This window comes from Balaenoptera ricei, chromosome 18 (assembly GCF_028023285.1).
Source record: "Balaenoptera ricei isolate mBalRic1 chromosome 18, mBalRic1.hap2, whole genome shotgun sequence".
NCBI lineage: Eukaryota > Metazoa > Chordata > Mammalia > Artiodactyla > Balaenopteridae > Balaenoptera > Balaenoptera ricei.
Window position 1 is genome coordinate 54,982,584 of NC_082656.1, and position 23,155 is coordinate 55,005,738.

General features: G+C 39.4%; 1 protein-coding gene across 3 annotated transcripts in view; it reads left to right on the plus strand.

Annotated features, from left to right (window-relative positions):
* Positions 1–23,155, plus strand: part of SCEL (sciellin) — a 240,374-nt gene that overhangs the window by 161,351 nt on the left and 55,868 nt on the right. For all 3 annotated transcript variants that reach the window (XM_059902796.1, XM_059902794.1, XM_059902795.1), the window contains exons 11-13: positions 5,939–6,019; positions 7,849–7,914; positions 22,305–22,364. In XM_059902796.1, coding sequence (XP_059758779.1) covers positions 5,939–6,019; positions 7,849–7,914; positions 22,305–22,364 — 207 coding nt within the window. The remainder of the gene's footprint in view (positions 1–5,938; positions 6,020–7,848; positions 7,915–22,304; positions 22,365–23,155) is intronic.

The window sequence follows — 23,155 nt, forward strand, 5'->3', positions numbered from 1 at the left end:
AATCCATAGCAAGTCCTCAGGGCTCTGTGGAACTGAGGATTCCTTGCAATCACTCTGCCTTCCCATGGTCATGCAGTGGTTTACCAGCCACAGATCTGGACCAGTTTCATCCTTTTGTAAATGAAGAAGCAGATTCTTCAGAGAGGATCAGTGTTCTTTCCAGGATCAAATCAAAGTTAGTGGCAAAACTAGTCTAAAACCTAGGTCTCTGGAATTTTAGTCCAGTGCATGCTCCATTGTTGTGGTGTGGCTCATTGAAATGGTCCTTGGCCACTGAAAGTAAGACATTGTTACAGCAATCATTCTTTTGAGCGAAGAATCTAAAGATTCTTTTGAATCTTTAGAATGCCTTGCATTCTGTAAGCTCTTTGAGACCATGGACCACACCACACCTTTTCTAGTCTTTGAATGCCCAACTTTGCCTCATACATTGTTATGTGTCCTAACATTATAACTAGGGCAGTTGTGGAATAAGTGCTTTTTGAACTGATGCTTTCTTGGGCAAGGAAATAATGCAGGACAACCTATTGTTCTTAGATTTTCACTGGTCATACCTGGAAGAGTATTGGTTTGATACAGTGTGATAGAGGAAAAAACATGGGATTTGACATGAGAAAGACTAGGTTAAAACCTTGGCTGAGTCACTAACAGTGTGATCCAGGGCAAATTACTCACCTTTTTTTAGACTCAGTGAAAAAAAAAAACCATATACACTCCACAGGATAGATGTGTGCATTGAATAAAATAAAGTATGTGAGAACTTGGTCAAGTTGGCATGTTACTCAAAAAATATAATTTCCCTCTCCTTTGCCATTGTTGGAATAAAAATTCTATTTGTGGGACACAAAAGCTAAGCATAATGGAAAGTGAAAAGAAAACTCACCATCAACTCTTAGAGTCAATTATTCTTTCAACCTTGACCTGTGCTGAGTAATAGAAATGTTCTTCTCAAAGTAGGTCTGGAACAGAAGTCACAGAGCCAAGCATGTTTTCCAAAAAAGCCGTAATGCAAAAAAGTGATCTTTGCAGCAGCATATTAAAATGAGGAAATATGAACAAGTTGACAGTGTTATTTCTATTAGCTCTGGCCTTTGGGCTACAATCTGCAAGTTTTCACATGTTGCTGGGGAAAGCTGCCTTTTGATTCCTGAAAATTATTCTTTACAATTATAGCCACTAGTGTGGTGTCATTGACCCTGCAAATGTCTTATGGGGTTGAGGGAAAGACAGAGGGGAGAACCAGGGTCGACTCATCCAAGCTTAAACAGTGTGTCTCAAAGTGGTGTTCAAACAGGATCATTCCACATGAATGTCTCTCATTTTTGTCTCTTTAAAACATTCCGGGCCACAGCTTCCTGCCTCGCTCTCACATTCTAATGCCCCTGCTTGGCATGGCCTCGAGCTCCTGGCACGGCATGAATGACTCCTCTCATTGTCCCCAGGGCCGGGGTTCTGTCATCTGTGGCTGTCACTGCAGGGATGCAAATGAAAGCTCCTTTGAGGTGGATTGCCCTCAGTGTGGACTTGCCCTGGCCCAGGCCAACAGGCATGTAAATGCATCACCCTCAGAAATAAATACGCTCCTCTGCTTTTCCTAGCCTTCACAACTGCACGCCTACCTTTTCTTTCCCCAAGCCATCTCTTTCCTGTGCACCCAGATCTTCTTCTCTACTCATCTTTGACTCTCAGACACACCCAGTCAATATTTACCCACCTCTTTGAGGGCTTAGCCACTTTACATGGAAGAAATTTAGCTTTTTATCAGTGTGATTCTGGCATAAGCAAAGTTGGGCACCATCCCTTGTCTCCTTTTTTGTAATCCTCCCTTCCTTCTTGTTACTGCTCTCCTGCCTGTTTTCAGATATCCAGTGCCTTGTCATTAATAGCTGGGACTGACCACCTTCTTACACTTTCCTCTATCCCTGGAAGAGAAGCATATAATCAGCTAATCAACACAGATACGTGAAACACACATTATCACTTGAGTGACATTACATTATTCCCAACGCAGGGATATGTTTTGCGAAGGGAAGATGATGGTAATCAATATAAATAAAATAACATCTAATTGTAAAATCTAACATTAGGTTAGAATGGGGCGACTATTTTCCTGTAAATTATTTTTTTCCAGGCATATCATGTTACTCAATAGCTCATCTGAGCGCCCAGCATCTACTAGGTATTAGGTAGTGGAATCAACAATGGACAATGGACTTCTATGGGACAGCTAAACTTGAACAGATTTTAAAAGTTTTAGGCTGCTCTTCAGTACCCATTTTCCTCCTTACCAAATAGGATTTCAGCCAATCCCTCCACCTTTCAACACATCTTTCTTGGGCACCAACATCATATATAATCCTAGTACTTGGGATACAACTATCCTTTTAGGGCTTTCAGTGCAGCCAGGGTGGAAACAAAAAAATTCTGTGTAATTCAGAACAGCATGGTATGGGTTGTGAAGAAGGTGTGCTATGGGAAGACATAGAAATGCATTCACCACAGCGTTGGGTACCACTACAGACAGTAATCCCCAAGATAGAGTCTGAAGGGTAAGGCGAGTATCCAGGTGAAAGAGAGAAGGAGGTATGCCCGAGAGAAGAGAGAATGTGCTGTTGTGGTGAGATGGGTTTAGGAAGTGCAAGTGGTTTGGCCCAGCTGCAGCGCTGGGTTTGTATGGGATGAGCACAACAGCCATAGCACTTAAACTGAGTCAGGAGGTGCTCTAATGCTTTGCATGCCCTCCTGCTGGCTTCAAAGCCACCATCAACACAAAAACCAGAAAACCCACCAGGCTCTGTGTCCGCTTCTCCACTGCCCATCACCCAGGAACTCACTACCACACTGCCAGAAAGCTTCAGAACTAATTCCTTCATGTCCCCCATCCCTGTGGCCATGGATCCCCATGGGAACCCCGATCAGATCATTTCTTGTCACCTGGACCATCCCCACAGATCTCTGTGCATCGCTGAACATGACCCAACCTAACAGCATCCCAACCCCTCAAACCCGTCCACTGAACCTTCCTGGATGCATCATCCAGTATCATCAAAACTCGCTCCTCTTCAGGCTCGTCTCTCAGTGAGGGCTGCTTTTCTTCTAATCCCATGTATCACAGGGTCTGGAGGAAGAGGCGGGATCCTGTTTGCTCCATATTGCTACTTCCTATCAATTTTAACTCCCTCCTCCCTAAAACTCCTCATCCTCTTTGAAGCCATGCCATCATGAGCTTCTGTTCCTCACTGGAGTCATCCGAAGGTCTCTGAGCCACTCACCCTCACTCTGTGGAGACTTTGGCCCTGGGTTCATCATCTCCCGCAAACACCCCTCCTGTCATAATGCCTGGTGATTTCCAAATCCATGTAGTGGATCCTTCCCCATCCTGGCCTTTCACTTTCTTGATCTTCTCTCCAATGATCTTGTCCATTGCCCTACCCCAGCCCCCCGTAGATCTTGCCCTTGTAAGTAACCACACACACTACAGAACTTCAATTTCAAAGCTTTCCCTTTCTGGCTTCCATTTTCTGTCTACTCACTTTATCTACTCTATCCAGCTCAGTCCCTCTAGTCCTCTAATTCCAGTTCTCCAGCCCCACCACAACCACCGATCCATTGATTCTACCATCTTTTCACAGCTCCTCTCCCCTCATACCCTCAGTGCCCTCCATGTCCATCTCAGATCCCACGGTCCCTCGCTGTAATCACTTCCTTGCGTACCCCTTCCCTTGTCATCATTCTTTGTTCCATTTTCTTGGCTGAACTAGAAACTTCGTTAAATCCAACTCTCTGTTTAGTCCGTTCCTGCTCCTAAAGCAGCTGAACATGGCAAAAGAAAACAATGGCTACTAGCCTTATTTTAATTCCATGAGCCTTAACCTCAACTAAGCCATTGGTGTTGCCCAAAGAGTCCTTGAAAGGCAGCACCACTGGGGGAGGGCTTATGGAGCTAGACTTCCTTGTTTGGATTTCTCACTCTGCCCCTTACCAGCTGTATCATCATGGGTTATTTATTTTCACTTTCTGTGCCTCAGTCTTTTCATCTGTAAAATAGGAAGAAGCAGAATACTTATCTCTGGGATTGAAGTGAGGATCAAATGAGTGAGCTCTCTGTGCTTTCATCCGAGACCAACCTCCCCCCTTGTGCCCTAGGTCTCCTGGTTTCCCAAGTCTAGCAATTTTCTGCTCACTCTCCTGTACCATCAAATTTACTGTCTTAACTGGATCATTCCCATCAACATATCTACATACTCTAGTAACCTTCCTTGACCTATCAACCTTCAGGTAGCTTCCCATTTTTCTCTTCCCTCTTCACTGCAAAATGCCTCAAAAGAAGTATCTACATCAATGCCTCTGCCTCCCATGTTGCCTTAAATCCACTCCTAGAAGGTTTTTCACCACTGCTCCATCAAAACTGCTCTTATCAGGGTTAACAATGACCACCATATTGCCAACACCATGGTAACTCCCCACTCTTGTTTTATTTGCTCTGTCCGTAGCATTTGGCATGGCCAAATGCAACTTGACAGATCAAATGCTTCTTGAAACACTTGTCTCACTTGACTTCCCGGAACCACACCCTCATATTTCTCTTCTTTTCTCCTTGGCTACTTCTTTTCAGACTCTTTACTGTTTCCTTCTCCTATTCTTGACGTCTGGACATTGCAGGGGTCAGGGGTCAATGCTTGGCCCTCTTTTCGTCTCTACCTGCACTGACTTCCTTGGTGATCTCATCCAGTTTCAAGGGTTAGATGCCATCTCGAACCTGATGATGCCTATATTTATATGCTCTTCCTCCGATATCCTCATGGCTCATTTTATCACTTCCTTCAGGTCTTGGCTCAAATTTCACCTCACAGACAGGTATTCCCACACCATCACTCTATATTCTCTTACTCTGTTTTATTTTCTTCTTAGTACTTTTCTTCATCTGCATTATATTTATTTGTGTATTGAAAGCCTTTTGAGAACAGGGGAATTATCCACTTTGTAGAGTGCCGTGTGCATAGAAAGCTACCAATAAATGTGTTAAATAAAATCATGATTTCATTCAGTCCTGACAACACCCCAACAATCCTATTGGAAGAGTTATTACAAATGAAGAAATGGAATCAGTTTAGGCCATTGTCACACAGCTGGCAATTCAGGCAGCCTGACCCCAGAGCCAACCTGCTCCCTAAGGCACTGCAGAAGCCAGAGGGGTACAGAGAGTCTAGATCACAGGGATACTTTTATGGAATTTATCTTGAGGATAAGGGGGAAACACTGAAGTGGGAGTTTCAGGGTGGGGGAGTGACGTGCCCTAGGTAAAGTTCTGACTCTATCCCATATATGCCCATAATTGCCTGCTCTAGTTCCTGGGTGATCAAATCATGCCAGCTCAGAGGCTGCCTTGGCACTTTGTTGGAAAGTTTAGGCTGACAGTGTATGTAAGCTTTGCCAGCATCAAACTGGCCTGTGCTGACAATATTTAAGTCCGATTTAGTTAAGAGCTTCAAATCAACTTCACCTTGAGGTCTGTGGAATTAAAAACCTTTCTTGCTGTTTCCGTAGCAGCTTGATAGTTGGCATAATTCCTAAGGAAGCTTATATGTTAATGCCCAAGAACCATTTACTGTGCTATGCGCTGCTGACCCAAAATGTCACAACTTGAGTGAGACAGTCTAGTAAAATATTAAGCTGTTTCAAGAACACATTATGTTTCAAACTATAGTTGAGGAAGACAGGGTTTCCAAAAATCTGATTAAATGAACTTTAAAAATACCTGTAATTTGACTTATTTAAAGTTTAGAGCTCCAAAGATCCTGACCTTTCAGGTAGCTCATGCACAGGGGTTGTAAGATGCATGAGATATTTCCATATAGACAATAAATGCATTTGGTGAATACGTGCTAAAATTTACTGTGTTTCCATGGTGAAATGAACTGCTGTTTCTGTTCTAAAGGGAACCAACTGTTCACCCTCCAATACCTCCAAAGCCCAGTTCTTCTGTTTCATCTCCTAACCAGCTGAGGCAGGATAACAGGTAAGACCTAGCACTCCAGAATTTCTTGCAAAATGAAGCTCAAGGGAAATGAAAGCAAATGAATTGTGACTTGTCTTGTGGAAAGCGTGGGTATGTTTTGTGTGCATATTCACTGAAGAAGCACTTGGAAAGATTTTCGAATTCTATTTGCCCACACAAACGTGTATTTATGTTTGTCGTTGGATACTTATGGCCATTACTTGTCTTATGGAAGTACACTTTCAATATAGAAACTAAACAGTAGTCATGTCCAGGAAGTGGGTAGTTCTTTAGTCTTATTTTAATTGAGACATTTGTAATTTATTTCAAAACTATCACAAATTTTGAAAAAATGTTCTAATTAACTTGTCTCTGAACCAAGAAAAAAAGACAGACTTGCTTTTCTACTTTGAATCTCCAGTGCTCTATAATTAATACTTAAAAACAAATTCAGAGATCTGAACATCTTCCCATGTGTTCCTGTTAAACAGTTTAATCGTATCGAACTGTTTTTCAAGACCTACATGGCACATTTCCATTATTATTGAGAGATTTAAAAAATGGTATCTCAATGAAGACTGAATACATTAGATTCGCTTAATGGCCTGCCTTTGATTCTTTTGTAGTTTTACTTTTTGATGGTGATTCTTTTGACAACATGTAAGACAATTTGAGAACTGTTCTTTATTAAGAGGGTAACTTCAGCCAGAAAATGCTGATTGGGTGGCAGGGCTATGTAGCTTTAGGCATTCAACCTAACGAGTTAAAAACCCAGGTCTGAATTTCTATTCAGTGAAACTTCACAGTACCTTTGAAATTTTGTCCTTGGGAGGAGAGGATACTTTTTTTTAATGTTAAGAGAATACTTCTTCATTGAATTAATTAAAATATAGGCCAGATTTATAATTTTTAATTTGTGCAACGGTTATAATTATACTCTTAAAAATAACTTCTCAGGCTTTCTATCTTACATTATTTTTCCTTTTACTTTGATAGTACTGAACAATTAAATCTTAATTTGAATAGGATTTTTTAGGGGGCTAAAAAAAGTTGGTGTTAGTACCACCTAAATTCTAAACTAAAACTCGGGACTCTAGAGCAGTGACCTTGTACAGATTCAAAAGAAGCTAGATTTCATGGGAATTGGTCTAATCCATTTTTACTACTCTAATTTATTTCTTCCACAAATGATCTTAAATATAAAATGAGGACAACTTGCATGTTAAAACCCTGATTACTTTAATCACAGCAAGATGACTTTAATGAAAGAATATGAAAAGGAAGTGTTTCCTATGTAATTAACACATGTCCTCAGGAGTACAAAAAAATAGTTGAATATAATTTCTTGAGAACAAGCAAGAATGTATAAGTAGGCCAATCAGATACTTAGAAAAAGAGCAGAGAAAAGTCTTATATCACAAATTGTAACAGAACCTAGCACTGTAAAATTTAATTCTAACAACTCAATGTGGTCTTTCTCAATGTGGTGGGTGTATTGGAAATATGAAAGTGTTTACCATCTTATCTGAGCAAACATATTTCTTGATAGTATTCAAATGGGATAAGTCTTTGAGAAAAAAAATCCCTCTAATACCTAACAAAAAATGATTCTTATTATTTAAAAATATTGTATCATTATCTAATAGAGATAAGTGTAAAAATGCTTTATTGATGACTGGCAACTAAAATAAAATGAACATGAACATATTTAGAAGATCTTTATCTCCAGTAGTGCTATTGTTCAAACACACTTTCATCTCTTTGAATGTAAATGTTTTCTCATAAATTTAAATCTAACAGAGAAGTATTTTCTTACCTAACAGACATTATCTTTAACTTGAAAAATATAGGCAGATATGTCCACCTAAACCAAGTGCATATACAGAAACCAACAGATCTGCTGAAAGAAATATAAGGTACAGTGATCTATATCTATATCTATATATCTATATCTGTGTAATTGTAGATATGATAAAGTATGCTTTATTGGAACACTTAAACATACCTAAAATTAATAATAAAATAGACAAAATCAGTTTTCCAGATGACTTCAATAGTGGGTAATAAATGTTTTTATATGTACCTACAGAATTTTATTCCTTTTATTTCTATTCTAAGCATTACATTATGAGCAACCAAAATTGTCTGAACATGATAACAGAATAAGATCAAACCCCTTAAGACAGGAAAACATCTCTTTATTCCCAGCACTTGTCCCAAGGTTTATGATACAGCTGTTGTTGACGTGTAAGTGAATAGGTGGAAATATAGTTATTTGATTGAACATCTGCAAAAGCTTTGCCTAGAATTGGCTGTATAACAAGATCATATTCAGCTTCACCTGCACCATCAGAAAAAGGCTTACGAATTGCTTTGATGCTTTTGAGCAAGGTTTCCCCATGACAGTGCTAGTTTATGCCTGTTGTCTTGCACATCCCATCCAATTTAGTATTTGTTTTGGATATTTATTTATTTATTTGAAAAACACTACTTTTAAAATTAGTTTTTGAACAATGTTATTTTATAGGTCTATCAATATGATAAACCAATTTTTTTTATTATGGTAAAAAACATAGCATTAATTTACCATCTTAACCATTATAATAAGCCAATTTTTTTAGACAATTTTTTTTGACTGAAGCACATTTTTCAAAGTGCCAAACTTACGTACTTTTTATTTTCTTTCTTATCTCCCTTGACTCTCAGGCATGCATCACACAGATATCTTACCTTTGGGGAGAGTACCTTGTACCTAGTACCTTAAGGTACAGCTCTATCTCACCGTTTCCCAAACTATGTCCCATGTGCCGCAAGATGTCAATGAATGTTCTGTGAAAGAAGCGTTTAATGGCCTGCATGTTTAGGAAACACAGTGGATTACAGCTCTCTGTCACGAACCTCCCAGAACCTTCAGTGTGCTTATACATATTCCAAATCTGTAAAAGTCGGTTATGTTTCCCAAATTTACTTGACTACAAAATTCTATCTTCATGGAACCCTATTAACTTTCTAAGATATCATTTATGAAGCACAGGTCTTAATTACAGGTAAAGCTATAAGGATTTCCCTAATTATTCCTTTTCATGACCTAGGGAAACCAGCGGGGATTCAAGCTCAACTACAGTTTTAAATGTACTTTCTTTCCCTTTGGAAACATAAGAAGACAGATACTTTCACCTCATATAAGGGACTAATTGATCATCTGAATATGTTGCTTAATGCTCCTTGGTTGGTAGAAAAACTTCGGAACATGTTTCTGTGTTTACTCTTGCAATTAATTGAATTTTCTTTTCCATATCCTTTTTTTTTTAATATCCACTCTTTTTTTTTAGATTCTTTTCCCATATAGGCCATTACAGAGTATTGAGTAGATTTCTCTGTGCTATACAGCAGGTTCTTATTAGTTATCTATTTTATATATACTAGTGTGTATATGTCAATCCCAATCTCCCAATTTATCCATATCCTTTTTAAGTATATAAATTGTGTACAACCAATATAAGTCTTTGGAGAAACTGTAGTTATTTCAGTGAGCAGTAGATGGCAGAGCCAATGCCCAGGTGGAGGGACTGATGTGTGTGTGTGTGTGTGTGTGTGTGTGTGTGTGTGTGTGAATGCCATGAGCTGATATGACAGACTGTTTTGTTATTCAGTTAAACTCAGTAAGTCCTGATAACACTTGGAGTTTTGCTTTCTTCACTGAACACAGATAAGACATTTTAGCTCCTTCTAAGATAGCTCTACTGTCATTGACTTGAGTTTATTTGTTTGAAGGAGTCAGGATCTTGAAAACATCGTCAAAGTGGACACTTCATTTCAGAAAGCTGACAAGGGGTGAGAGCTCAAGAGCTTCTGAACTTGCATTTTTCTTCTCTTTTTGTTTCAAATGCTGTTTACCACATATAATTTCAAAGAAGAAAGACTCAGTCAGTCTCTCTAGATTAGGGGCCCTGAGAAATGGGTGGTACTAACATTTATGGACACTCTTCATCCTCTGCTTTCTCTTCTGGTGAGTAATGCTCATCCCGGTCACCGTAGTTGTCCATGGTGATGAACTTACTCCAAACCCCCAGGCCTGTATTTATGTTGCTGACCCAGATCTTTATTTGTCTCCCCAGCACCCCCATTTAGAATGTCCTAGGCTATTTTCAACTTCCTCCCCAAATGTGCTATTTCCTGCCTTCTCTCTTTTCTTTCATTTAAGCAAGATCACCTTTTTTTTTTTTAACATCTTTATTGGAGTATAATTGCTTCACAATGATGTGTTAGTTACTGCTGTATAACAAAGTGAATCAGCTATATGTATACATATATCCCCATATCCCCACCCTCTTGGATCTCCCTCCCTCCCACCCTCCCTATCCCACCGCTCTAGGTGGTCACAGAGCACCGAGCTGATCTCCCTGTGCTATGCAACTACTTCCCACTAGCTATCTATTTTCCATTTGGTAGTGTATATATGTCCATGCCGCTCTCTCACTTTGTCCCAGCTTACCCTTCCCCCACCTCGTGTCCTCAAGTCCATTCTCTATGACTCCGTCTCTATTACTGTTCTGCCCCTAGGTACTTCAGTACCTTTTTTTTTTTTTTTTTTAGATTCCATATATATGTGTTAGCATACAGACTACAAATAACTCAATTTTGTTTCTTTTTAAGGCTGAGTAATATTCCATTGTATATATGTGCCACATCTTCTTTATCCATTCATCTGTTGATGGACACTTAGGGTGCTCCCATGTCCTGGCTATTGTAAATAGAGCTGCAATGAACACTGTGGTACATGTCTCTCTTTGAATTATGGTTTTCTCAAGGGATATGCCCAGTAGAGGGATTGCTGGGTCATATGGTAGTTCTATTTTTAGCTTTTTAAGGAACTTCCATACTGTTCTCCATAGTGGCTGTATCAATTTACATTCCCACCAACAGTGCAAGAGGGTTCCCTTTTCTCCACACCCTCTCCAGCATTTATTGTTTGTAGATTTTTTGATGATGGCCATTCTGAGATAGCACAATGAGGTGATACCTCATTGTAGTATTGATTTGCATTTCTCTAATGATTAATGATGTTGAGCATCCTTTCATTGTTTGTTGGCAATCTGTATATCTTCTTTGGAGAAATGTTCATTCAGGTCTTCTGCCCATTTTTGGATTCGGTTGTTTGTTTTTTGATATTGACCTGCATGAGCTGCTTGTATATTTTGGAGATTAATCCTCTGTCAGTTGCTTCATCTGCAAATATTTTCTCCCATTCTGAGGGGCGTCTTTTCATCTTGTTTATGGTCTCCTTTGCTGTGCAAAAGCTTTTAAGTTTCATTAGGTCCCATTTGTTTATTTGTGTTTTTATTTCCATTTCTCTAGGGGCTGGGTCAAAAAGGATCTTGCTGTGATTTATGTCATAGAGTGTCCTTCCTATGTTTTCCTCTAAGAGTTCTATATTGTCTGGCCTTACATTTAGGTCTTTAATCCATTTTGAGTTTATTTTTGTGTATGGTGTTAGGGAGTGTTCTAATTTCATTCTTTTCATGTAGCTGTCCAGTTTCCCCAGCACCAGTTATTGAAGAGGCTGTCTTTTCTCCATTGTGTACTCTTGCCTCCTTTATCAAAGATAAGTTGACCATATGTGCATGGGTTTATCTCTGGTCCTTCTATCCTGTTGCATTGATCTATATTTCTGTTTTTGTGCCAGTACTATACTGTCTTCATTACTGTAGCTTTGTAGTATAGTCTGAAGTCAGGGAGCCTGATTCCTCCAGCTCTGTTTTTCTTTCTCAAGATTGCTTTGGCTATTTGGGGTCTTTTATGTTTCCATACACGTTGTGAAATTTTTAGTTCTAGTTCTGTGAAAACTGCCATTGGTAGTTTGATAGGGATTGCATTGAATCTGTAGATTGCTTTGGGTAGTATAGTGATTTTCACAATGTTGATTCTTCCAATCCAAGAACATGTTATATCTCTCCATCTGTTTGTATCATCTTTAATTTCTTTCATCAGTGTCTTATAGTTTTCTACATGCAGGTCTTTGGTCTCCTTAGATAGGTTTATTCCTAGGTATTTTATTCTTTTTGTTGCAGTGGTGAATGGGAGTGTTTCCTTAATTTCTCTTTCAGATTTTTCATCATTAGTGTATAGGAATGCAAGAGATTTCTGTGCATTAATTTTGTATCCTGCTACTTTACCACATTGATTGATTAGCTCTAGTAGTTTTCTGGTAGCATCTTTAGGATTCTCTATGTGTAGTACCATGTCATCAACAAACAGTGACAGTTTTACTTCTTCTTTTCTGATTTGGATTCCTTTTATTTCTTTCTCTTCTCTGATTGCTGTGGCTAAAACTTCCAAAACAATGTTGAATAATAGTGGTGGGAGTGGCCAACCTGTCTTGTTCCTGATCTTACTGAAAATGGTTTCAGTTTTTCACCATTGAGAATGATGTTGGCTGTGGGTTTGTCATATATGGTCTTTATTATGTTGAGGTAAGTTCCCTCTATGCCTACCTTCTGGAAGGTTTTTATCATAAATGGGTGTTGAATTTTGTCGAAAGCTTTTTCTGCATCTATTGAGATAATCATATGGTTTTTCTCCTTCAATTTGTTAATATGGGTTATCACATTGATTGATTTGCGTATGTTGAAGAATTCTTGCATTCCTGAGATAACCCCACTTGATCATGGTGTATGATCCTTTTAATGTGCTGTTGGATTCTGTTTGCTACTATTTTGTTGAGGATTTTTGCATCTATATTCCTCAGTGATATTACCCTGTAGTTTTCTTTTATTTGTAACATCTTTGTCTGGTCTTGGTATCAGGGTGATAGTGTCCTTGTAGAATGAGTTTGGGACTGTTCCTCCCTCTGCTATATTTTGGAAGAGTTTGAGAAGGATAGGTGTTAGCTCTTCTCTAAATGTTTGATAGAATTCACCTGTGAAGCCATCTGGTCCTAGGCTGTTTTTTGTTGGAAGATTTTTAATCACAGTCTCAATTTCAGTGCTTGTGATTGGTCTGTTTATATTTTCTATTTCTTCCTGGTTCAGTCTCGGAAGGTTGTGCTTTTCGAAGAATGTGTCCATTTCTTCCAGATTGTCCATTTTATTGGCATATAGTTGCTTGTAGTAATCTTTCATGATCCTTTGTATTTCTGCAGTGTCAGTTGTTACTTTTCCTTTTTCATTTCTAATTCTGTTGATTTGAGTCTTCTCCCTTTTTTTCTTGATGCGTATGGCTAATGGTTTATCAATTTTGTTTATCTTCTCAAATAACCAGGTTTTTAGTTTTATTGATCTTTGCTATCATTTCCTTCATTTCTTTTTCATTTATTTCTGGTCTGATCTTTATGATTTCTTTCCTTCTGCTAACTTTGTATTTGTTTTTTTCTTCTTTCTCTAATTGCTTTAGGTGTAAGGTTAGGTTGTTTATTTGAGATGGTTCTTGTTTTTTGAGGTAGGATTGTATTGCTATAAACTTCCCTCATAGAACTGCTTTTGCTGCATCCCATAGGTTTTGGGTTGTCGTGTTTTCATTGTCATTTGTCTTTAGGTACTTTCTGATTTCCTCTTTGATTCCTTCAGTGATCTCTTGGTTATTTAGTAATGTATTGTTTAGCCTCCATGTGTTTGTGTTTTTTACTTTTTTTTCCCCCCTGTAACTGATTTCTAATCTCATAGCGGTTTGGTCAGAAAGGATACTTGATACGATTTCAGTTTTGTTAAACTTACCAAGACTTGACTGTGACCCAAGATATGATCTACCCTGGAGAATGTTCCCTGAGCACTTGAGAAGAAAGAGTACTCTGTTGTTTTTGGATGCAATGTGCTATAAATATCAATAAGTCCATCTTGTTTAATGTATCATTTAAAGCTTGTGTTTCCTTATTTATTTTCATTTTGGATGATCTGTCCATTGGTGAAAGTGGGGTGTTAAAGTCCCCTACTATGATTGTGTTACTGTCAATTTCCCCTTTTATGGCTGTTAGCATTTGCCTTTTGTATTGAGGTACTCCTATGTTGGGTGCATAAATATTTACAATTGTTAGATCTTCCTCTTGGATTGATCCCTTGATCATTATGTAGTGTCCTTCTTTGTCTCTTGTAATAGTATAGTCTTTATTTTAAAGTTTTTTTGTCTGATATGAGAATTACTACTCCAGCTTTCTTTTAATTTCCACTTGCATGGAATATCTATTTCCATCCCCTCACTTTCAGTCTGTATGTGTCCCTAGGTCTGAAGTGGGTGTCTGGTAAACAGCATATATATGGGTCTTGTTTTTGCATCCATTCAGCCAGTCTGTGTCTTTTGGTTGGAGCATCTATTCCATTTACCTTTAAAGCACTTATCAATATGTATGTTCCTATTACCATTTTCTTAATTGTTTTGGGTTTGTTATTTTAGGTCTTTTCCTTCTCTTGTGTTTCCTGCCTAGAGAAGTTCCTTTAGTATTTGTTGTAAAGCTGGTTTGGTGGTGCTGAATTCTCTTAGCTTTTGCTTGTCTGTAAAGATTTTAATTTCTCCATTGAATCTGAATGAGATCCTTGCTGGGTAGAGTAATCTTGTTTGTAAGTTTTTCCCTTTCATCACTTTAAATAAGTCCTGCCACACCCTTCTGGGTTGCAGAGTTTCTGCTGAATGATCAGCTGTTTACCTTATGTGGACTCCCTTGTATGTTATTTGTTGTTTTTCCCTTGCTGCATTCAATATTTTTTATTTGTATTTAATTTTTGATAATTTGATTAATATGTGCCTTGGTGTTTTTCTCCTTGGACTTATCCTGTATGGAACTCTCTGCTCTTCCTGGACTTATTGACTACTTCCTTGCCGATATTATGGAAGTTTTCAACTATAATTTCTTCAAATATTTTCTCAGTCCCTTTCTTTTTCTCTTCTTCTTCTGGGACCCCTATAATTCGAATATCAGTGCATTTAATGCTGTCCCAGAGGTCTCTGAGGCTGTCCTCAATTCTTTTCATTCTTTTTTCTTTATTCTGCTCTGCTGTAGTTATTTCCACTATTTTATCTTCCAGGTCACTTATCCGTTCCTCTGCCCCAGTTATTCTTCAATTGATTCCTTCCAGAGAATTTTTAATTTCATTTATTGTGTTGTTCCTCATTGTTTGTTTGTACTTTAGTTCTTCTAGGTCCTTGTTAAATGTTTCTTGTATTTTCTCCCTCTATTTCCAAGATTTTGGATCATCTTTACTATCATTACTCTGAATTCTTTTTCAGGTAGACTGCCTATTTCCTCTTCATTTGTTTGGTCTGGTGGGTTTTCGCCTTGCTCCTTCATCTGCTGTGTATTTCTCTGTCTTCTCATTTTGCTTAACTTACTGTGTTTGGGGTCTCCTTTTCACAGGCTGCAGGTTCTTAGTTCCCATTGTTTTTGGTGTCTGCCCTCAGTGGGTAAGGTTGGTTCAGTGGGTTGTGTAGGATTCCTGGTGCAGGGGACTGCTGCCTGTGTTCTGGTGGATGAGGCTGGATCTTGTCTTTCTGGTGGGCAGGACTGTGTCCGGTGGTGTGTTTTGTGGTGTCTGTGAACTTAGTATGACTTTAGGCAGCCTCTCTGCTAATGGGTGGGGTTATTTTCCTGTCTTGCTAGTTGTTTGGCATGGGACGTCCAGCACTGATTGTTGAGTGGAGCTGGGTCTTAGTATTGAGACGGAGATCTCTGGGAGAGCTCTCACTGATTGATATTACGTGGGGCCAGGAGGTCTCTGGTGGACCAGTGTCCTGAACTCGGCTCTCCCACCTCGGAGACTCAGGCCTGACACCCGGCTGGAGCACCAAGACCCTGTCAGCCACACAGCTCAGAAGAAAAGGGAGAAAAAAAAAAGAAAGAAAATAATGAAAGAAAGAAAATAATTAAAATTAAAAAAATATTTATTTATTAAAATAAACAAAATTAAAAAGTAATAAAAAAAAGAAAAGAAATGAGCAACCAAACCAATAAAGAATTCCACCAATGATAACAAGCACTAAAAACTATCCTAAAAAAAAAAAAATAGGACAGATAGAACCCTAGGACAAATGGTAAAAGAAAACCTATACAGACAAAATCATACAAAGAAGCATGCATATACACACTCACAAAAAGAGAAAAAGGAAAAAAAAATATATATATATATATAAAATAAAGGAAGAGAGCAACCAAATCAATAAACAAACCTACCAATTATAATAAGCTCTTAATACTAAACTGAGGTAAATATAAAACCAGAAAAAAATTAGATGCAGAAAGCAAACCCCAAGTCTACAGTTGCTCCCAAAGTCCATTGCCTCAATTTGGGGATGATTCGTTGTCTATTAAAGTACTCCACAGATGCAGGGTACATCAAGTTGATTGTGGAGATATAATCCACTGCTCCTGAGGCTGCTGGGAGAGATTTCCCTTTCTCGTATTTGTTTGCACAGCTCCTGGGGTTCAGCTTTGGATTTGGCCCCGTCTCTGCATGTAGATCGCCTGAGGGCATCTGTTCTTCACTCAGACAGGACAGCATTAAAGTAGCAGCTGATTCGGGGGCTCTGGCTCACTCAGGCGGGGGGAGGGAGGGGTACAGAGTGCGGGCCGAGCCTGCGGCGGCAGAGACCGGCATGACGTTGCACCAGCCTGAGGTGCACCGTGTGTTCTCCTGGGGAAGTTGTCCCTGGATCACGGGACCCTGGCAGTGGAGGGCTGCACAGGCTCCCAGGAGGGGAGGTGTGGATAGTGACCTGTGCTTGCACACAGGCTTCTTGGTGGCGGCAGCAGCAGCCTTAGCGTTTCATGCCCGTCTCTGGGGTCCGCACTGATAGACGCGGCTTGCGCCCGTCTCTGGAGCTCGTTTAGGCGGTGCTCTGAATCCCCTCTCTTCGTGTACCCCGAAACAATGGTCTCTTGCCTCTTAGACAGCTCCAGACTTTTTCCCGGACTCCGTCCCGGCTAGCTGTGGCTCACTAGCCCCCTTCAGGCTGTGTTCACGAAGCCAACCCCAGTCCTCTCCCTGCGATCCGATCTCCAAAGCCTGAGCCTCAGCTCCCAGCCCCCGCCCGCCCCGGAGGGTGAGCAGACAAGCCTCTCGGGCTGGTGAATGCTGGTCGGCACCGATCCTCTGTGCGGGAATCTCTCCGCTTTGCCCTCCACACCCCTGTTGCTGCGCTCTCCTCCATGGCTCCGAAGCTTCCCACCCCCCAACCCACCCCCTGTCTCCACCAGTGAAGGAGCTTCCTAGTGTGTGGAAACTTTTCCTCCTTCAGCTCCCTCCGAGAGGTGCAGGTCCCATCCCTATTCTTTTGTCTCTTTTTTCTTTTGCCCTACCCAGGTATGTGGGGAGTTTCTTGCCTTTTGGGGAGTCTGAGGTCTTCTGCCAGTGTTCAGTAGGTGTTCTGTAGGAGTTGTTCTACATGTAGATGTATTTTTGATGTATATGTGGGGAGGAAGGTGATCTCCACATCTTACTCCTCCTCCATCTTGAAGGTCCCCCCCGGAATCATTTTTGATTCTTTCATGTCTTGACCCCTTTGTGTAGTATTAGGCACATATGGATTAAATGTCTAAAATGCCCTGCACACCCCCATGCGCTCACCCCAGTTCAAACCCTCATTGGTTCCATCACAGGTTATCAGAATAGGTATCCAGATTGACTTACACTCCTCGCCTCTCCCCCCAGTAGACCATTACTACCCAGCACTGCCAGCGTTTTCTTTCTACGATTCTGCTGGAAAAATCACTCCACCTGGCTCCCCATTGCCTGTTCAATTACATATAACCTCATTCAATGCCTTTGTTAACCTGTCTCCAACCTAATATTCCTTAGCAATTTCTGACTTCACCCTTACATTTATCCTGCATGCAGTATCAAATTTAATCACTTCCTTTCTGTAGTTTCCAGAGCCTCTGCCTTTGTTTATACCATTCCAGCCACATGGTGGCCTTTTCCAACCTCAAGGCCACCATATCCATCCATCCAAGTCCTACCCATCTTTCAAGATCCAGATCACATACCACCTCCTCTGTGAAGTGTTCTCTGAGTGATCCAGTGAGATGTGACTTCTGCCTCTCTAAGCTATTAGAGCCCATTACTCATATTATATAACAACTAATCATATTTGGTATAGTTTCATGGTATTCATGTAAATGTCTCATCTTTGTTACCTCTTTAATCTCTTAGAGCAGATATTTTGTTTTACCATCTGTCATCTGCAAAGTCTGACACAATGTTTTGTGCAAAGTAGAAGTGTTTATGTAGTAATGGTAAAACAATGATGAGCAGTGAGAAAACCTTGAGTATAAACATTCCATAGTTTAAATCCTGTGCCTACAAAATTTTTCCTTGTTTAATGGAATTTAGCAGTGCTAAGAATGTTATTAAGGATTGCAGTCTCAGTCAAAGAACTGAAGAGAAGAAACAGAAGTGACACTTAGCTCTTCGCTGCAAACTCATGGACAAAGTAGTAGCTCTAGATCCAGACAGAGATAGTCGAAAGTATCCTGAATGTTTTCATTTCTTTGTTGTCTAAGTGCCTAGATCTCTAATTTTATAGACTTATTTTTGTTTGAGGTAATATTTTATTTTTAATAGGGATTGGACAGTTTTTTGGACTGGATAGGTTTTTGGTGGGTGTTTAAGGGAGAGATAGGTGAGTGATGCTGAAGGGCACTTATGGTTTGGCGCAAGTCAAACAAAAACAGTGAGAGCTGCAGTTAGTTTAACTTTCCTGTCCCCTCTCCCTCACCAGGATGCACGAATTCCACAGCCAGATACGTTCTTCATGGGGAGAAGCTGTTGCTTTGACGTGGGCCAGGGGAAATGTCTTTTGCATCGATAGCTGAGAATCGTTACTGTGGACTGTCTAGAGGGATGAGATATAGCTTTATTTATCTTAGTTGCTTTGTAATACTCCTTTGAAAAATGAACTCTTACTCTTATCTGACTAAGAGCATTTAATTTATTGTAAATGCAATGGTGAAATTTAATATCCAAAGCTTTCATCAATTTAAGGCCATTTTGAAAGCTCAACTCCTTTGTTCAGAATGCAGCCCCCATTTCACTTAATTTCCCACAGAGTGTCTTCTCATGATTTATGTTAATTTTCTCGTGGAAGCCCAAATCCTGATCTCATCATTGTGACGCACCAGTCAGAAAGGTCTAGGGCTAAAATTTACAGAGTTTGCTCTTTCCCTTGGGGACATGGAACAGATTTGTAGCCTCAGTGTTGGAAGGTAGAATTTCAAATAAGAAATGACAACGCAGCATTGTGTCAGGGCACTGGGTAGTGTTTGTCCCACACAAGGATAGAACATTAATCCATTTTTTGTCAGGGTCAGCAACTTTCATATTTCTATATTTATTCTCAGCCTTCAATTCTTCCATTGAATATGCAATATTACTTGAAACGATTCATCTCTGTGATGGCTGTTGATTGAATGAGCTTTTCAGATCCCTGAGAGAACTGTTCCAGTAGTTATTCTGGTGATCTGCTATGCCAGGCATCTTCTAAGCACATTAGTGACTTAACGACCATAGCTCTCTAAGGCTGAGCCAGAGTCTTGGTGCCTCTAAATTCAGTTTAAAAAATAAATATAATGAGCATTTTTAAATGAAAAAATTAATATTGACTGGAAACTGTTTACTATAATTGCCAAAATTAATTGAGAGTTTATGACATGCCAGGTATAATCCTAATCACTTTCTATTCATTAACTTATTGGTTCTTTTCTGAGGTAGGTACAATTAGTATTCTTATTTTACAGATGAAAAAAATTGAGGAAGCAAGAGGTTAGGTAACTCACCCAGAGTCACCAACTAATAAGTGGTGAATCCCTGACTAGAATCCAGGTATCCCTGACTTGGGAACCTGAATGTCTAACTACCAAGTTACTTGGCCTCATGGCCTCCTGGTCAACACCAGTGATGACTTGAGAAGAAAGAGGAACATTGAGGAAGTGTGGAAAATATGTGAGGCTAGAGCAGGAAGAAGGGAAAACCAAGACTTGTGAACTGGAAAACTGGGTGGGGAAGGCAAGAGAAATGGGGGTGAAGTGGGTGGATAGAAGAGGTGAAGTGGGTGGATAGAAGGGTTGAGGAGAGGATATGCTGTGAGGAGCAAACAGGAATGAAAAACCACTGCAGCTGCCTTCCTTGGGGAGAGGGCTGAGCTCCTGTGGTTCTAAGGAATATTCCAGAACCCAGGGGTTTAGCTTAAACAAGTAGCTCCTGAAGAAGCAGTCAGTAGAGTCTTTACAGTTCTCAAGTCTGGAAACAGGAGAGCAAGTGTAGCTGAACTGGAATAAGGGAGAGTAGAATTCAAGAAAGAAGCCAGGCTTACAGATAAACGAGTGTTTTCCAATAGCTGCTTTGTGCAAGTACATTATGCAAAGATAGAATCTATAATTAGTCAACGTACCTGTATTTGTTGATTCAAGTAAAACCTGTATTAAGCATCTACTGTGTGAAAAACCCCATATTAAACACTGAAGAGGATCCAATATAAAATACATTTCGAAATTTTAAGTGGTGTGTGTGTGTGTGTTTGTGTCTCTATGTACACTAGTATCGGTAGAAGCAAGGACATTAACATGAGACAAGTGTATGATTACTATATTACGAAGTATAGCAATGTAGGTACCATAAAGGAGATACAAAAATCCAAAACGCTGCAAGGCTTCCAAAAATGTAGGGGACTCTATTCAGTTAAAGGACTGGGAAAGATTTCTTGGCGAAAGGGGTGTTTGAGGAGAGCTTTGAAAGATAGAGAGGATTTTCGTGGATGATAAATGTGGGACATACGGTGAACTTCAGAGAACTCAGAAATAGTTGTTTTAAGCTGAATCTGCCCCAGGATTTTACTAATGTAAGATATTCTTTTCTCTCCCCAAAGTGAAGAATTAGATAATCTCATCAAAATGAACAAAAGCTTGAATAGATAAGATTTTAAAACATCTCTTTTTTCGCTTTATTACTGAATTTGCTTTGTTATTTGAGCATGAGGACCCATATACTGGGCTAGTCAAAAGTGTCCTACAAATCTTGAATAAAAAGCTTGCAGAAATCGTTTCATCATTATTATAAATGGTTATTACAATTTAAAGACACTAATGTTGAAGTGTCTTTGATTTTCACACACCAGTGTTTAGTAAGGCAGTTATAAAAATAACCACATTTCTCTTCCTGAAATACTCATATATTAGTATGTAAACAGTTTGGTTTGGTCACTGAATGCTTGTAGTTGAACCACTACAAAAACCACTCATTTTCTTAGTTAACATTATCTCCTTATTATGAGTCATTTGTAATTGCATAACTTAAAGATCATATTAATTGAGGTTTGTGTTAGAGGTCTGTGCAATTTTAGTTCTCTCTCTGTTACTTGGCACACTAACATACAAAACGGGCAGGGACCAAAGTGAAGAAGAAACAAAGCAAATGTCAGTTTTCTTACCTATAAAGAGAGGTGGCATTAGATTAAGAATCAGACTTCACAGCCTACTGGGACCAGGCAGGGATAGATGAGTGAAGGGAGCTGGCTCTGTAATGTAGAGGGAGCGCCCTGTCTGGGAGAGCCCAACTGTTTCTCAGCTCCAGCTGATGTTGCCACGTGAGAATTTGAGCCTAAAGTTGCAGGACACTTTCAGGAGATCCTGAAACTCCAGGTGTCTACATGTCATGGCCAGCTTTATAAATATTGGCCCACATAAAAAACAAAAACACTCCATGAACCCAAACAACCCATCCATGAACCTATTACAGCTTGTAGATCCCCAGTCTGTATCTTGTCTTTTCTTTTCTTTAAGGTCCACTGCAATTTAAATTTTGAGTCTAGGAAGATACCTGTTTGGAATAAAGTGATTTCAAGAATTGTAGCTCATCTTTCCTAACCAGCTTTTTTTCCTGTCTTATATGTAAACTGATCTATGTTTTTATGAGTTAGGTATCCATTATTAGCACTGATGAGACTTTTTGTTCAATACATTTAAAGAAATCAGGGTATTGATAGTCTCTTTAGAGCAAATCTTAAGGCAGAGCCAACAGAGAAAATGTAAGTGCATCTGTCTCTAACCTGAAAATATTATCTCCCAGATTGCTTGTTTTATTCTTTCAGACATTATTAGCTGGAAGGGAGTTATGTCCTCTGGCATAAAAATGTACTAGCAGATGGGGCAGGGCACTCAGTATTGTACATTTAGTTCAGACATGATTGCCCAGAAGGATTTCTGCTGCTCTATTCAGTAAGAGTAAATGAGCAATTCATGAAAAATTTTTACTGTATCTGACCTTTCAAGATACCACACAATTTTATTTCAATATGCAGTCTTTTATTTGAATTTCTTTGTGTTTTATAGACCCAAAAGCCTTGAAAATCTCCTCGTTGTGAATGCCCGGACAGACAAAGATGGCAAAGGGTAAGGTTTGATTTAGACTCATACAGGCTTCTTTGATTGAGTCCTAAACTGTATGCCATTTCCTGGGGGAGACCCCCTGTTCAAGACAAAAGTCAGACAGGCTGGTGGAAGAGGCACTTGATCAGGGTCAGGAGATGGGTGGGTGTCTTGGTACTGGCTCTGCCACCGACATCAATCTGGGTGACCCTGGACAAGTGGCTTAACCTCTGGAGACCTCTGTTTCCTCAGTCCATAAAATGAAGGGTATGATCTAGATGGTCTCTAACTTCCCTTTTACATCTGAAAGTGAAAGAAATCAAACTGACCATTACAAGTAGTGAACAGTAGGCTGGTTTATGAACTAAATATGTTCACTATAGGACATTTTGATGCTGGGAGCATAGCTCCTCACCACTGAAGTCTTTCTAAGGGAGCAAGGCATTTTTCAGTTGCAATCTTGATTGAGTCACTTCATATGTATATCACTCAGATACACTTGTAAACATCTCAAGGTCAAAAGCCATGCTTTTATTTATTTTGTATCTCATAAAAAAGATTAATTAATGATAAGTAACTATTAATTTAAAGAGCATTTAAAGAAGTTAACTTATAGTTCTAGACTGGCACTGATATACTAGAAAATGAATTACTACTGACATTATTTTTCATGTTGAAAGAAATCAAACTTTTGACAGTTTCATTAAAGAAAATCCCAGAACAATCAAGAATGACAAAGGATAAAGATTTCTGAGGTCTCTACTGCTTTTTCTCCAGATTGGCTGTTTACCTTGTATTCAGTGTGTCATTACATT